Source organism: Triturus cristatus, chromosome 6 (assembly GCF_964204655.1).
Source record: "Triturus cristatus chromosome 6, aTriCri1.1, whole genome shotgun sequence".
Lineage (NCBI taxonomy): Eukaryota > Metazoa > Chordata > Amphibia > Caudata > Salamandridae > Triturus > Triturus cristatus.
In genome coordinates, this window is record NC_140589.1 from 1166446605 (window position 1) to 1166464588 (window position 17984).

Genomic DNA, 17984 nt, shown 5'->3' on the forward strand with positions numbered 1-17984 from the left:
CAAAAGAAAAAGTTAAGTAATTTTGGAAAATTATGAATATTTCAATCAATTTCACTTAACTGCTTGAGTGCTCATGACGAACCCAGCTCGTCATGAGGCACAGTGGAGCTGTGCTCATGACGAGCTGGGTTCGTCATAATGGCCGCGGCCCGCCCACGCGCAATTGATTCCCCGCCTGTACGGGAGAATCAATCAGTGGGTGGGGTCGTGACAGCACAGCTCCACTGTGCCTCATGATGAGCTGGGCTCGTCACGAGCACCGCGGCGCCGTGCGCGCCCCCCCCCCCCGGCCGTGGGGGAATTACCCCCGCGGCGAAGGGGTTAAATATGAGAAAAAACAATAAGGTTTGCAGGCAATCCTAATTATCAGGGTATGTAATTTGACGTGGCCACCTATCATTTTTCATAATATTTATAGCCCTATTCTCATTTATGACTAACACCATTAATTTCTTCACCCTTTCCTTCGAAGTAGATTTCTTCTGTCGTAATATTACTCACAGTTTACTTGAAGGGGACTGGGTTGAAAAATTAAAACTGATACAGATCTAAAATTCTCAGTTAATAGACTGTGGACCTACCCTTTAGAGAGAACATACATGCGTATACACCAAGGAATTAAAAATCTGCAGCAATAGTGCTATAAAAAGCATTACTTATTGGCAACATATCAGTGCTAAATTGATTGTGATACAGCAATAATTTTGCTTCCATACATCACTTAGGCTTTCCTGAAACTACAGACTTTGCATCCCAAATACCAACTTTATATTTTTGGAAATATACACTTCAATTACTCAAAAGAAATCTAGTCATTGTTCCCCATATACCTGACTGTTATTTAATACATGCAAATGTTTAGTCCTTAACATGAGACCCTGTCTTTTCCACTAAGTACTCACATATACTGCTTTTCCATGTGGACAGAATCTGTCTCACATGCCGATGTATCACAATCTCTTACCGGTGATGTGCATCGTTTGCTAGTAGGGGACACCAAACAACAGGGACACCCAACATATGGCAGTTTGTTCATCAGATGCCATTAGTGGCCACAAAATGCTAGAGGTAGAAATATACTTAGACATAGCACTCTGGAAATATGTCAGCGACTCCATCTTATAGCAAGATCATCACAGTGCCAAGTAGGGCAACCTCAAGCTGGGCCACCATTAACTTAGGATGCTGACAAAATGACTGTGAAGGCTGCAGTTAAGACTGGACCATTGTTGTGTCTAGGATGTCCATGATTGCCAAAGGAGGATCACCATAAATGCTGAAAATGCCCACAATATGCCAGTGAAGGACACCATTATGAAAATGGGTGACCGCCATAAGCCACCAGAAGAGGACAAGCGCAAACTTTCGGGGGGTGGCGGCCATCAAATCTCTCTCTCTCACACACACACACACACCACACACACATACGCACAAGAACATGTACAAACATGTGCACATGGGTGTACAGACAGATACACATACACTCACACATTTAGGAACGAGAACATACATATGTGCACATGAGTGCCCAGATACACACACAAGCTCCCCAGCTCCTCCTGCTAATGAAATCTTTCCCCATTAATTGGTGCAGCCTTTGCCAATGTTCACTCCATCAGAGCCACCCCCTCCATCTCAGCACATTTTCTTCTACTGCTAGTGATGACGAGAGGACCAGGCAAAGCAGGATGACCGATCAGGGTAATTCAATATGTTGAAAGACACCCACAGTCAGTGACAATGAAGTATATGTATGAGATCTTCCCTGGGAAATGACATTCATATATTTGCTTATTCACTAGAGGACTGGCAGATCTCTCATACTCATGTTGAGATACACAGCTTGCCATGTGCTGCAGTCCTGAGTGATGGTAGAACTGTTTGGAATGGCTATCTGTAGTTGTTGTTGCTTTCTTGGCTGCTGATTTGAGGTCAGAGCTGTGAAGCTGTGAAAGTAGCCCCTAGATTCCCTCCAACAATCAGGAATCCCCAGAAAGACCTTACCTCCTCACCCTAGAGTCTTCTACACACCATAGACTGAGCACGAATGTTTGCCAGTTGTGTACATGCATGCTTTGCAAATAACAATACGTTGTAAGGAAATAGCTGTAACTGTATTTCATTGCAATGGATGCGTTGTAATGGTAACATACCCAACAAGTATGGCTTCAGACGCTGGTGGCCAGGCAATGTGTTGAAAAGATCTGTAGTATTACAACCGCTCGAGAAGTTGATAAAATAGTGCATCCAAACATGTTTTCCTTAGTTAGGCCACTGACATTTTAGATTTTTAATTTACAAAAACAGTGTACAGACAGTAATTAAATATTCTTGTCCACTTAACAGATATGATGAACATTTATACTTGAAAACGTACACATTTTATAGATTTTATCCAACATACAACATATTGATTCTGATCTTTGCACAGCTTGAATTCAATGCAGAGTGATCCATTTTTGAGGCCAGCACATTTTCACTTGACCTTTGCACGTTTGTGATTTGTCTGTTCAAGGTTCTACAACGCCTTACAGAAAAGCTTCTCCTTTCGGTTTGTAATGGAGTACTCCAGCTGTGTACTCATCAGTTCATTCAGGACTTTTCAAAATGTGCTCTTATCCCATATGAAAATATATACAAAGTTCTCCACTCTCTTTATGAAATTGCACATCGAAGCTTTGGAATACGTATATACTGTCTTTTGAACGTCATGTGAACGGCACAATGACGAATCACTCCAGGTTATTGGGTGATCACATTTTGTTGCATGTTAAACTTCTCAAGGTATCTACATCTATATTAAAAAATAGGATTAGAGATGAAAAATAGGATTAGAGATGAAAAATAGGATTAGAGATTTTCCACTTGAAAATGGACGGATCAAATAAAACAGTATTGGTTTAAGTGATATGACACTTCATATGGTATTAGGCATCTGCCAGACTCGGACAAAACAGTTATGAATTTTATCATTGTGACAAAAATTGCTCTGGGTGAAATTTACCATGGTGATTTTGTTAGCAAAAACGAAGGTGTGAATGTTTTTTCGCTTGTCTTTTTTTTTAATTCACCAACTTCATGTACTTGGCAAACCTCTCCAAAAAACTTTTTGAAGTTGTCAAAAGTCAAATGTACATTTTCCCCGACCCTTTTCAACATCCATTGTTGTGAGTTTTGTAAATAGAACTGAAATGCTACACTTCCAGAGCTGGAAAAGAAAGCACTGTGCACTTAAATGTTCTTGCTTTTACAAGATCTTTTAACCTTTCACTGAATAACTAAACACCTTTGCCTGCTGCCTGGTGTTGCTTTGTCCTTGGCTGCTCACCACACCACCATCCCGCTAAAAACCCCTGGTGGGACAAGGGTACCAGGGGCAACGCCATTACCGCCGCTGCACCATCCACGCTGGTAATTACACTCTGGGGGCTGCAACCCCCAGAGTGCACCACTGTTCCTGCTGTTCCCCGCAGCTGCCGCGAGTGAGGGGGAGGCGGGGCCAACGCGCTCATAGCGCAGCCTCTCCCACCACGACATGGGACGCGCGCAGAACGTAGCCCGTCTGGGGCCGGAAGGGGCTGGACTGGGCTACCCCTCAGACATCTGTTATTGAGAAAAGCATCCATAATGTAAGTTCCAAGTATTGCTAATATAATTGTTACACCCTATTTGAGAGTGTGCTACCTCGTGGCTCTACAATCGGACTGATTAGGTTTGTTGGAAAATGCAGGGGAGTGGCCGGGACACTGGACACTTTTCTTGTGAGGGCTGAGTCCCTGTTAACTCATGAAATTGAACTCACAGAGCGTCATTTGTCCCTCGACTCTGTATCCTTACAATCTCGTCTATCATTAGGTGGTTTGATTACAGATAGCGTAACTTCGCAACTCCAAAAAACGTGTCGCTAACGGAAGCATGCCCCGCTCCTAAAAGCCTATCTTCACTAAATCTGGGAGCCTCCAGTGAGGCTGCCCCGAACGCGCCTAGTCTTAACACCAGAGCATGGGCAGCACGCCCACAAAGGAATTCCAAAGCGAAACCACAAACCGCCAAAATTGTAAAAAGAAAGAGGAACACTGGGGCGACTAAGACTAAGATCAAATATACTAAAGGCTGCCAACCTGTTAATAACGCATCAATCCAGGTGACGATTTCTACCGACTCCGTGGGCACACAGACTGATGTTTTCTCCAACTCTGCCTGTAATGATCTCAATACAGATACCATGGGAGCCGCTGTTGACATTGACCTTGCAGCGGAATCTATTGGAAATGTACTGGCAGACCTCAAGGATTTAATTAAATCGAATTTTGATGTACTCTGGGGGAAACTGGAGCATTTGGACTCTGAATTAGTCAACCTGAGGGGGAGGAAGGTGGACTTTGTTCATAATGATGGTGGGGGAGGAATCTCCTCAATTCTCCTGGGCGGCACACTTGGGCATGAGCCACAACCTAGTCTTGTCCTGAATAAAGATGTCACAAATTGTAGTAATTTAAATGTATTTCCAGCGCCACAATTTATCAGCGAGCGGAGGGGCAGACAGGACTCTCCTCAACCAGCAGCGGTCCGTGGAGGGAGTTCCGTGGGGCGGAAAGGCGGGGCGGGGAGGGGCAGGGTGGGGAATACTAAACACCGGAACATGGATAATTGGAGGTAAGTAAACAATTAAATAAATAAAAAGAATTTCGTAGCGCGCCCTGCATCACAAAATGCGGTGCAGCGCGCGCTACGAAATTCGTTTTATTTATTTAATTGTTTACTTACCTCCAATTATCCATATTCTGGTGTTTAGTACCCCCCACCCTGCCCCTCCCACACCCCGCCTTTCCGCCCCAGGGAACTCCCTCCACGGACTGCTGCTTTCCTCAACCCAATGTAGTCAACCTAAATTCTGCTCTAGGAAGTAGTAATTTTATCCAGCCATGGACTAGTGCTCCTGCAAGTGATCTGAGCGTAAGAAAGGATACTTCTAGTAGTCTTAGGAAGGCTCGTATGAGGCCAAATATTGATGTACTAAGCTTACCTCCTGCCTCCTGTCCCTATGTGCTAGTGTTGGCTGGGGTCCCTAATTTAGAGGAGGATCAAAGGGAGTCTTGGGTAGACCTGCGTAATAAGTCGGTAGACTGGCTCTGCAAATATAAGGGCTTTCACCCTTCCAATATGAATGACATTCTTATGGCCAGAGGAGTAGGGTGGGTTGGTCACTCTGCCAAGAATATAAACGGTGACTGTATTGTTTTAAATTTTCGCAGGCCCCATATGCTTCAGCGCTTATTGAATATTTTTGAGCATCCCTCCACACAAATTCCCTGTATTAGTGCGCTTCCTTTGGGCTATTTTTATAAGCCACCCTTTAAACCCGTTAGGGACACTCATGTCCTCCCTTTGCTAACCAACAGGTTTAATGCACTCTCCAGCTTAGACGCACAGGACTGACAACTACCATTAATGGCAGACCAACAGCATCAGCTGCTCTATTTGGCGGACCCTCCCGCTACTATAGTATCAACCCACAATGATAATGATAAGCCACTCCGAATTAAGACGGTTTCTCCTGCTACTACGGTATTAACTTACAATGCTAATGACAAGCCATCCTCAATCAAAAGTAGTATTGGAGCAGACTTGAATATCCTAAGTTGGAATGTAGCAGGGCTGCAGTCTAAGCTTGGTGACCAGGATTGGTTGCGCCTAGTTAAGGAACAGGATGTAGTTATGTTCCAGGAAACTTGGGCCACTCATGACTTGCATATTGAGGGGTTCCATTGCATTAGTGTAGCGGCATCCCATCATAAATCGGGCCGTCCATCGGGGGTACTGTTCATTGGGCTTAACGTAGCAGCTGGAGGGAGATTTAAGATCCTATCAACTAATAGTTGTAATTATCAATTTACAAAAGAAGAGTCTCTTTTTATTTTGTACATTTCTATAATAATGATTTCCAATCTGCTCCTAATAGGAATTTTATTGCGCTTTTTGCTTTTATTTCTAATTTACATTGTCAGCAATGCTCGGGCGATACCATCGGGATTATTTTAGGGGGAGATTTAAATGCAAAACTTAATGATACATATCATGGTGTAGAGACACTTAACCCAGGTTCTTCCTCTCGTAGGGGCGCAGAGCTGGCTGTGTTCTTAAGCTCACATGACTTGGTTAACGTTATGGACCAGATTGGTCCAGCACACGCCATTAACTATCAACCTCCGACATTCAGAGGTAGGGGCCATTCCTCTACAATGGATTTTGTTTTTATTTCTTCTGTGCTTGTGGATTACTTAACGTCCGCAGAGGTTATTGCCACGATTCATGGGGATCATAACCCTATCAAATTAGCACTGAAATTGGCATCTCGACCTGTGTTTTCAGCTGAATGTGGGGCTAAAGATCTAACGTCATCCACTGACAACTTAACATTAATATGGAGGGGCGTTGATAGTGATGAATTGTTTAAGTTACTAGTGAAGGATAATCTGCCCCTCATTAATTAATGTCTGTCATTTAAAAACCCGCACCTAGAGGTAGTTCATGATTTTTCTAGACCCTGCACGGTCATCAAAACCTTACTGTCGAAGCCCGCTTCTTTGAGGAAGCAGGGCCCTAGATGGTTTGACGATAAATGATCACTGGCGAATAGGAACCTACGTAGGGCCCTTTCAGCCAAACCTAGGTGTGCCTCAGATGTGAAATTGGCAAGGCAGAATTATAATGCAGCGGTTAATAATAGGAAGGGAGTACTTCTAACCGATCGTTGGGAAACCCTATCTCACTAATAAAAAGGGTAAAATGTTTTGGTCTGCTGTAAGGGATCTCCGATCCACAGAACAGTTACTAACCCCCATCATCTGTACCATATCCAGTGAATCTTGGGAAAATCACTTTTCCAATATTTATGCTATTCCTTCATCGGAGATGGACCAGTACAAATTTGGCCCATTCACTGGTATCCAGATAACACTCTTCGAAGTAGAAGAAGCCACTCATCAGAGCATTGGGAACAAGGCCCCGGGCCCAGATGGGCTACCAATAGATTTAATTAAATAGGAACCCGGACTTCTGGGCCCCACTCCTTCTGAATGTTTTTAACAATTTAATGTATGCCCCGCTACCTAGTACCTGGACAAAGAGTATCATTGTCCCAATATTTAAAAAGGGGGATCGGTCACAGCCTAGCAACTATAGGCCGATCTCATTGATTGATAATACCCTTGAAATTTTGGGCAGAGTCTTATACAATAAGATCCTGGAATGATCAGAGGAATGCAGTATTCTAGAGCCCTGCCAGTTAGGATTCCGCAGCAAGGTTGGCACTAACGAACAATGCCTTAACCTTAACCTTGTAATTGGGAAGTACAGTATCGCACGGAATTTCTCGGTCTTTTTGGCCTTTATGGATTTGTCCTCAGCATTCGAGCTTGTGAATAGGTCAAGGCTTTGGGATATCCTATTGGCTCATGGGCTGGATGAGCCATTGGTCCATTTTCTGGCATACCTCCATAAAGACTTCCAGGCACAGGTGAGGATAGGTAGCGGTGGAGAGGTATCGGGAGCCATTAAGGTTGGAAGGGGGTCAGGCAGGGATGTGTCTTGGCCCCCCTCCTTTGTATTATTTATATTAATGGTCTAAATAAGTCACTGGTACCCATGACTCAAGATGTCCCCATGATTCATGGGAAACCCCTTCCTGTACTAATTTTTGCAGATGATGCGGTTCTTATAGGCCGCACTCCTAATTCTCTGCGTATCCTAGTACAGTCCTTTGTTAAATATATGGATAGTTTGGACTTGTGTGTAAACTTTAAAAAATCATTTTTAATGTCCTGTGGCCCTAGGAAACTCCAGCTTAGTTCTATTGTTGCTGGCAATCAAAAATTGACAAGTACCTATAAATTCCCTTACCCCGGAGGTGTCTTTTCTGCGAACGGCTCCTGGACTGAGCATTTTACTCATTCCAGGAGCAAGTTCTCAAAGACTATTAACTCCATTTTTAGTTTTCCCTGCCCAAAGAACACAGGTGCTATTTTAGCCATTTAAACAAAAATTAAATTACAATGTGTCCCTGTGGCCACGTATGGAGCTGAGATTTGGGGTACCACAGATAGCTCCTGCATTCAGCAGGAAGAAAACAGGTTTTGTAGAAAGCTATTGAGTATCCCAATCTCGACCCCACAATACATTTGCCACAAGGAACTGAATTTAAATCATATAATATGTCTGATTTTATACGTGCCCGCCAAACTCTTTTCTGGCTATCAATTTGGAAGAATCAGGCAGCTACCTTAACAATAAATATCATAACAGACTGTTTGAAGTGTGAGAAGGGGATGGACATTCCTTGGTTATCTGGAGTGTATCAGAGCTTATGCAGCGTTAATAAAGGCTGCATCTTCTTAAATCCTAGCGAAGCCGAAACTGTAAATAAAAAAGAACTTAGATGCGCTCTATATTTGTCATATAGCATTGCAAGAACTGTGTTGGAATCAAAGAAACTCTTTGTTTCCAGTTATGTGGCTTTTGAACGGCACTGCTACCCCCTACCAAATTATATCACCCTACCCATGAGTCGTTGGGAAAAGAGCCTCTTATTCCGCCTGAGGGCTGGGACAGTTAAATTTGCATTGTGTTTTCCTTTGGGCTACCACCCGAAACTTGATTCGCTACCCTGTCCATTTGATGGGGTGAGTGGTCAATCAACCCAACACTTCTTGTTTTTCTGCAAATACTACATGAAATATATCAAGTGGCTTCTTCTCCCATTTTTTAACAAGAGCAGGCCCATCATTTTGGATTCTGGTTATTCATGTATGCTTGCCTTGGCTGACAAAGAGCTGGTTTTTCGTTTAAGCACATTTCTGAGAATTGCCACCAGGGCGCGCAAGACAATGCTTAATCACTGAGTTTTAATCATGTACGGACAGTTTATAATCATCGAATGGATTGGTTTTATATATTAGTGATTTATTTATTATTGACGATTTTTGTTTCTCAATTTGCCATCTAAATTTCATGACATTGTGTTTATACAACTGCAATTCTTACTATTATGTATTACTATTCTTTTTTGTTATTTTGACCATTGTCGCACTTTTATGGATACAATGTTTATCCGAATAAAGTTTGTGAACTGAACTGAACTAAACACCTCAAAAAATTCCGAAATGTTAGTGTGAATTGTGTTACTATGCCACACATTTATTTTGTTGACCCACTATTAATCTGAGAGGCGCAATTGAATTATCTCCTTTAACCAGAACAGATTATCAACACCCCAACTACTATCCTTGGTGAATTATTAAACGTTTATATATTCTGTCCCATTCTGAAAGAAAAACACAAGTGTTAATTGTGATATCCAGACATGTCTTCTAGTAGGAATTAAAGAATACACATATAGAAAAACGAAGTTATGAGTTTTGCTTTTTAGTAATATAACGTGTGTATGTTATCTTCAGCTGATGAAACTAAGACAGTTTCTTTTTTTTTTAAACAGGGTCAGTGATGAAGGGCCTGATTTAGACCTTGGCAGACAGTTACTCCTTCACAAACATTACAGATTTACTGTCTACCTAATTACAAGTGCATTATATCCCCTGACACAAGTAATAAGACGGATAGGGTTTGCTTCATGTTTGTGACACAGTAACCAATCTGAAGAGTACAGCACTGCAAAACTTACCTCAAAGTGGAATTCAAAAATTGCACTTTTGTAGTAATCTATACGTTTGAGTAAGTTTAATACTTTTTGGTATTCACAACCTGCAATTTTGTAGTAACCTACACTTTTGTAGTAAGTCACTACCTCCATTAGTTTCTATTTGAGGTTGTTGCAGTATTAGTGGCTAGTCAGATGTAGTGCTGGGCATACTACACAGTGTAACTGAACTGGTGCTCAAGTGATCTTGATATATGACTTGAGATGACTCATACACAGGACAACACAAAAGATGTTAAACAAATTGGAGGAACAACTGCAAGACAGCACAAATATATACAACTGTAGAAACTTAATCACAAGCAGTACTGTTTGCATAGAATGTACACTGCAAAAAGAAATGCAAAAATAATTTAAAACACTAGAAATCAGAACTGGTTCCAGAAATAAATGAGGCAATATTTTCTGATATGTAGGAGGAGCACGTGTTAGTCACAATGGTGCAATCACTATTTCAATTCTGTTGTATGCAAAGAATCCAATCATTCTGAGGGTGCTTCTGTACGATAGACCACTGAAAGGTATGGGACACAGGATGTAATCAAATGGTTATAAGGACGATAAAGAGAATCAATGTATTTTTGTGTGAAAAATTTGATTTGAGGGAAAACATCGGATTAATCCAACTTTAAACATGTCTAGCTTGTCTGAGGAATGATTTCATAAACTAACTGCCATTATCATAACTTGGAGGCAAATGTGCATTGGCTAAGATGAGCAAAGACAAACATGCTTTTGAATATGCAGATGAATATAGCGAGTAAAATGGATTATATGCTTAGAAAATTATAGTAAATTGTCGGAAATTAGGCCTAGAGATTTTCAAGGGAATATTCACACTTAGGTGTAGGCTTAAGAGTCTCCATCACCTCAAATGAGGGGACGGAGCCTCTTAATGCCAAATTTATGTCACTAAGTTTACAGTTAATAACTTTACAGCTATTTGTGGAGAGCTCTATCACAGAGGCGGAGATCTCTGAGCAGATAATTGTTTGGGACAACTTGTTACAGCTTATTTCTTCTTTTAAATATATTTTACAATTACTTTAATGCAAATTATACATGTAAAATTCTGTAAAATATTTAAATTGACCTAGAACAAATAAAATAAAGTTACAGTACATCACATCCTCAAATGGAATTTGTCTTCAGAAGTTTTTCAAATTATTTAAATAGATCCATTTAATTAATAAATATTAATTGGTATATATATATATATATAGAGCTGGGTGCTCCCTTGTGTCTGGACAGAGCTACGCCTCTGTGAAGAGCTCTAAGTAGAGCGAAACACTGTGTTAGGGGTTGCTTTTACTCATTTCAGGTTGGCTTGGTTGGTATTTTATCAATTCAAACCTGTAATACTGTGTCTGGAGTGATAAATGGCTTTTGTCATTTTACAGCTTGATATGGAAAGCACTGTGCTAGTCCTAAGCTTAAAGACTTTGCTGTTGGAATGGCAAAATACTTTTTCCCTTTCTATCTCGTTGTGGATGGCACTGTGCTAATCCTATGCTTAAAGACTTTGATAGAAAAGCAGACATTTGAGGTGAGCAGTTCTAGAGTGTCGCTGGTGTTGAGGGTGCTCTATACAGGAGCTGCGTTCCACCTAAACTTGAGAACTACCCAGAGTTTCTCTGCTTCTTTTTAAATGTATATATATATGTGCAAAAAAAGCAGAGAGCTCTGGGTAGTTCCCAAGTTCAGGTGGAGAGCAGCTCCCATATAGAGCCCCCTACAAAACCAACAACACTATGAATTTGCTCACCTCAAATGTCTGCTTTTCTATCAAACTTTTTAAGCTTAGTTAGCATTTTTAAAGAGGGAACTTATTTAATTAATTCAAAATTAATTCCTAGGGCTTTTCAAGTAAGACCCCTGGGCCAGATTCACACATCTGCTGCAGAGCGCTTGGATACCCTCATGGGTGATTAGCCCACTATAAAAACACTGATAACCTAACATAATACACAGAGTTTAAGTCCCCTTCTTCCTCAACTTCTATGGGAATGTGCTACAGTGCCACTGATTGGCCATGTCTGGTGCCGTAATATTAGTGCAAATATTTGCAGGACAAGAGAAGAATTGCCCTGGGCTGGTACAGTTTACAGAACCTAGCCCTTGAATTATAACTCTGTTCTGTACAATTTGCAATAAAATACTTCTGCTTTGTACTGTATTTCATCTTGAATATTGTGAATCGCCCAGTGAAAGTTACAGAGTACATTGCCAAGAAGATTTCTTCTTGTCAACAGTGACACTGTCTTCTTTTACACCTCATTTCAGGAAGTATAAAAGCAGGGGCAGGAATATAAAGTTATCAGGAATATTAATACCATATTTACCTTCTTTTCTTTCCATTTCTTGCCATCATCTTAGTCTCTAGAATAGAACGTTAATGGGGAAAAATTAGGACAAGGGGACAACCCTACTGCGCCAGTTTAAGGGTGTGTTACCCCAGCAACTTGGTGAACTGATACTTGTGAAATTCTAGGAGACTAATTCACGGGATAATCATCTCGTCTTAGCTGTGTGATTAATCATTGTTCAAAGATGCATCTCTAACAGCCTTAATTTTTACCCAGAGCAAAAGAAAAGAGGAATGGAAGAGAACACGAAAGATAAGAAAACAGTGGGAAAATGTGAGACTGCAGAGTTACAAAAGATGCTGCAAAATGGAGACAAACTGACAGGAAGTATAGGGTTGTGGAAGAAAGAATCATGAGGTGGAACCAAAAGTCTGCAGTCTTGACAAACAGGAATCCTAGCGTATGGCAGCCCTGGTGGTGGGCACCTAAGAACAACTTATATCACCGGACTTCTTTCTTGGGGATTTAAAGAAACGATGCCTCTGGAGTTGGAGTTAGAGGGTAAGAAAACCAACTCCTCCTCTTTTTTGTTGCCAACAGACTATGGCTTCAGTAAACAAATCACAAACACTGGAGACACTACTTCCGCACATTTCAAGAAACTTTTCCTTCCATGCCTGCATGAGCCCCTTGGAAACTGTGCAATACTCTTCCTAATGTTCTGACTTCAACTATGGATGATGTTCACACCATTACCTCAAGGGGCATAGTATGAGGGGATTGCATAAAATGCCTCTGTATTGCTTACTTGCACTCAACTGGTATTTCACACAACATGAAGGGCTGGTGTACAAAGCCCCTTTGTGGTTGCAAAGCATGTTGAGTTCAATACCATGTATCATGTTTCCATTTACCAAACACAGCCGACTGGGCAGTTGCACCTTTTCTTATTTTTGTAGCTAAATACTGGAACACTCTTCCCAACTTCGAGCAGAAGCACGCCTTGTCTTCTATTATGCGAAAACCTTAAAACATACATTTTTTCAGACTATCGCATGAGTGAGACGCCATAGTAGATAAACATTTAGTGTCAAACGCCTTTGGGATATTTTCCTCCCCTCACCAAACTTCTAACATGACATAACACATAACAAAAGAGTGTGTCAGAATATATTAAAGGTATTCTGTTATTTAGAAAAGGCTGCCTGATTGGAAAAATACCTCTTGTGACTCATTACTACTTGCAAACAAGAAGAATGTGAAAGGGCCATCCCCTACTCATTGTGACTTGCAATCAAAGTTATCAGTGGTTTGTGACGTCAACTGTAGTCACACAAGTCATTGAACAAACACCAACACCAGTTGGGTGGAGATTAAATTGCAAAGTGGAAGTTCTCCTATGGGGACAGCACAGTTTCACCGCGTGAATGGTGGTTGACTGCTTCAAAGGAGGTGACAGTGGTCCAGGGAAACCACTTCCTGCTCCCTCAATGTCATTCACTGACTGCTGTCCTTTATTTTGTTAAAGAAACCACAAACCTTTTACTTCAGAAGAAAGGGACTGATTTAAAAAAATGTTGCAATGCAAAATTTAAAACTCGGGGATAAAGGCCTATCTACAGTCACTTGCAAGAGATTGCAAAAGGCCTTCTGGCCCTTTCAAATTAACCAGTTAGTGGATTTTTCGACCCCATGTGAATGAGCATTTTGGGATGTGACCCACTAGTACATCAGTCGCATCTCAAAATGAAGACCTGATCACAAACCAGTCAAGCCCAAATCACTGACTAAATTGGATCCTGGGTTTAGTACCTCAGACCCTAAGTATAGCAAGCATCTGCTATCTTCCTTCATATTTAATTGGAACATTCAGTGCTATAATTTAACAGCAATAAACCACTACGTCCAACTACAAACATTGACTTTCATTGCTAAATAAAGTGCTTGATTTGTGCCACTGATCACAAGCACAAACGCTCATTTTTTGGGAACGGAACTTACTTTTCATCCTCAGACTTTGACCAGAGCAAGACTAGAAAGAAAGGAAAAGGGAGTGAAAAATATGAAAACAGTGACTAAAGGAGAAATGAAAAAGAACCTGCAAAATGAGATAAGACAGACAAGGAGCTTAGGATGGTGAACAAAAGAGGCATGAGTAAATGAAAACTAGACGGCCTTGGTATTCGACAAAATTCGGTACTTGACAAAAAAAAGCTTCCACTAAAAAATGTAGGCCCCTGCACTTTTTCTATTCAAATTATCCATTGTGCTGCAATAGAACGTATTCGTGCAAAAATAGACGGAGACTAACATAACATGTTTATAATATGTGATGGTGTGTTAACTAGCATGGAGGTGCTAATTAGGATCGTTTATTTAATTCGAGCGTGTTTTACGTGAAATCATATTCATTTGCTGCGAATGCCATTTTGTTTCTGAAATGAGTCACGGAGTGAGGGCAGGCGCGCGCGTGTACAATAATCACTTCAGCGGGCAAGCGTACAGTAATCACTTCAGCGGCCTCCAGTAAACAAAACACTGCCGTGAAATGGAAGCCAACGATGCACTTTAGCATGGATTATGCAGAACACCTCCCTCTGAGACGCGAGTGCTTTTAGTTGAGGCTTGGATAGTGTAATACAAATGCCCAGATTGTCTGACATTACATTCTGTACTACTGAGAAAACAAATGGGCAATTTGTAGACTAAAATGCTAATTGGCTTTTGAAGTCGAAAGGCATCATGTGCGTTTCAATACCACACTTGCATCCTTAAAAGCAATGGGGACAGCTTGAAATTAGATGGGCCGTAATGGCTTGATATCTGCTGTATTCGAAGGGCAATTATCGAGCTAAGAATATAAATAACCCTTACACTGACTGTACAGATTGTGCGCTATTATGTACGGTGGCAACACTATTGTAAGAAACATGGCTTATACAACGTATATCTTCAAAATCGCTATTGATTTTTGAACTTTAGTACTCGACTGAAAAAAACAGCTGTTGGCTCCATATCATTGATTTAATAATTTGTCCGTTTTCAATATCGAGCATTCTTTAGATGATGTCAAGTCCCCTACATTCTTGACATGTCTCTTTTCCATTATCTATGTACATATAGTCGCTTGAGAGTGACGTCATAGTTAAGGCTACACAGCAGGTTCGAGGATAAACCTACATTTTCATAAATACAGTAATACATCCGATTTTTTTTTTATAATCTCCTGGAACTGATTTTGTGGACCTCGGTTCCAGATCATCGCCAACAATCTTCATTTTCAAATTAATCTTTAACGTTCTGTCCTGTTCATTGCCCATGCCCTATCCCTGAACCTTTATCTGGATAACGTTGTTTCTATCACGATGTTTATGTTTTATGTTTAGCTTTGTATAAAGCGCATGGCTGCCCGAGGCCTTCCTCGCGCTGGTGAGTGCACTGAGAATTGTGCCCACTAGTGCATTAGAGAGGAAACAGCCTCCTAAAGGAAAGTTCATGTTGGAGTGATCTGGGGCCAGGTGGAAGCTTGTTCCACAGTTCCGGTACCAAGTGTGCAAATGATCTTCCTCTTGTCCTTTTGACTCTGGTCGTGCTGAGAGGCTGTGCTGACAACTTTGCTGGATCCAGGCACCAAGCGTGGTCGATACATCAAGTGATGGCTCCTACTGCTGTGTATGTGCTCTTTAAGGCAAACAAAGATTGTTGTCCTCCACACCAGCTATTCAATCCTTTACTGGTTTGTGTCAAACCTATACCAGGTTTCCCCTTATGTTGGATTTCCTTCAAAGGCCTGTGGTTATCTGCGTAAGTTCTGAATTCATGTCCTCCCCGGCGTGAGCTTCTGTCGCCAGAGAAGACATCTCCACGGCTAGTCATACTTGGTGATTAGTCCTATCCACAGTGTTGGCGGTGGAGTGGTGATCACGAGTGTTGTGGCGCACTCGGAGGGAATTTTGTTGCTCAGCAGTTGAAGAAGTGGGAATGCAGAATTCTCTGAAACATAACTTGAAATTTTTATCCAGGAAAGCGTACAGAACTGGATTAAGGCAACTGTTTGTGTAGCCAAGCGCAATGCAAATATGCCATGTAATAGTTTCGACTCGAGAAGGTGGTACGTTGATCAAGGCTTTAATGATGACATAAATGTGGATCGGGGTCCAGCAGACAATGAACACGGCTACCACCACGAGGACCATTTTAGTGATGCGTCGAAGGTTCCTGTCCTTCTCTTTGGATCCAGAAAGCATGCGGACGCTTTTGAGGCGCAGGATCATCATGCCGTAGCATACGGTGATGATGAGGACTGGCATTATGAACGCAAAGATGAAAACACAGATCTTCAGCAGGTTGTCCCAATACCAGGAAGGGTGAGGAAACACCAGAGTGCAATCTGTCGACCCTGAAATAAAGTTTAAAGAGGAGAATCAGATTTCGAGCTTTACATTTGCCTTAACAATGAGTGAGTTCTGCTCTTCAGACTCTTTTTTAATTGGAAAAGTGTATTACAAGGTCTAAGGAAATATCGAAGGCAACATAAATGAAGAGTAGGTTAGTAGTTATGACTAGAATCCACACCTCTAAAAGTAAATATGAAAAAATCGAAATAAATTCACCCAGAAAGACAGGAGACTCCCATGGGGGAGATAGTGGTGATGGAATTTTGAATACAGACAGCAGCTGCCAAATAATAAATTAATATTCAGTGGTAAGGCTTGCACTCAACGCAGAACACATTTACATGCAACTTTTTAATTGTCTATTTAAATTTTAGTGAATGTGTTTTCCTTTCTTAATCAAGAAAGTAAATTAAATTATTGGTGCACCTTGATAAAAGTACTTATCATATTCGTTGTCACACTATCCAGACACTTTTCGATCGGGGAATGAGCAACCAAGAGTGAGTGAGCGGAAGGCATAAAAAGCTAGCAGGGGAGTGAGCTTCCAATTTCAAAAAAATGGTTTGAATACTTACTCTAACATTTTCACTTTATTGTAGAAGTATGATAGGTTCTGACAGTGGTAGGGGAAGCAAAGACTTTAGCTTAGCCCTCAAAAATAAATGTTATGCCAACATGCATAGGCACTACCACAGCAGCAATGGCATAATGCTGTTACTCTTGGCAGCGGAAAAAAAACATGATGGCTTTTTTTAATTGAAGTCATAGAAATTGATCTATAAAATGATTACAATTGTCTACAGTGCTGATAGCGAAATAGTAAAACGTTTGGCAGCTGCTGTACGAATTGCACATTCTTTTTACCCTGACTCCCATCTACAAATCTGCACAGTCAAGACTTAATAAGTGAAAATATTGTACCTATGAAGTGTAAATATATAGGGTGTCCTACAGGGTCAGGTAAAAAAATTAGGTGCAAATTGGCCAAAATGTTGGACTTAACATTGCTTTGGAGTTTACCCTGAAACTACGAGCTAAGGTTTGATTTGAATTAAAGAGAACTTAGTACTGTGATTATGACATTCTTTCGAAAATGCACCTGAAGTGAAACGAGTACTTGCATCAGTGGGAGTACGTACATGTAGGAGAGCAAACCTGTGATGAGTAAGTACCAGTGTGGGCCAACACAGAGCAACTTGAGAGTGAATGATACCAATGGCCTAATTTGCAAGGGTGGGCGAAATATTTTGTTCTGCCGGCAGGCGGGCAGAATTTTGGCAACTCCAATAATATTCCGCCAAATGTCTTGTGGTGGAATTGTTTCTTGTGCATGGCTCCAGAACGGAAAGTGGGCGAGTGTGCACGAGATTTGGCATCCCCTAGAATGATTTTGGGTCATAAGGAGGACATCCGGCAAGATTTTTCTAATGCATGTGATTGCGTGTAGTGGTCAGAAGGCTGCTGCTTGAAAATCTACTCAAGCAACAGGGAAATCAACTCGAGTAGCTGCGCCCTATGGCATGCCGCGTGGTGCCCTCCGCACTGCTTTTTAAGTGTGGAAAACGC

General features: G+C 41.3%; 1 protein-coding gene across 1 annotated transcript in view; it reads right to left on the reverse strand.

Annotated features, from left to right (window-relative positions):
* Positions 1-11450: 11450 nt before the first annotated feature.
* The window catches only part of OPRM1 (opioid receptor mu 1), a 338091-nt gene continuing 331557 nt past the window's right edge, over positions 11451-17984 (reverse strand). Inside the window, exon 3 of the mRNA XM_085609327.1 lies at positions 11451-16420. Within this exon, the coding sequence (XP_085465453.1) occupies positions 15894-16420 (527 nt within the window). The 3' untranslated portion in view covers positions 11451-15893. The remainder of the gene's footprint in view (positions 16421-17984) is intronic.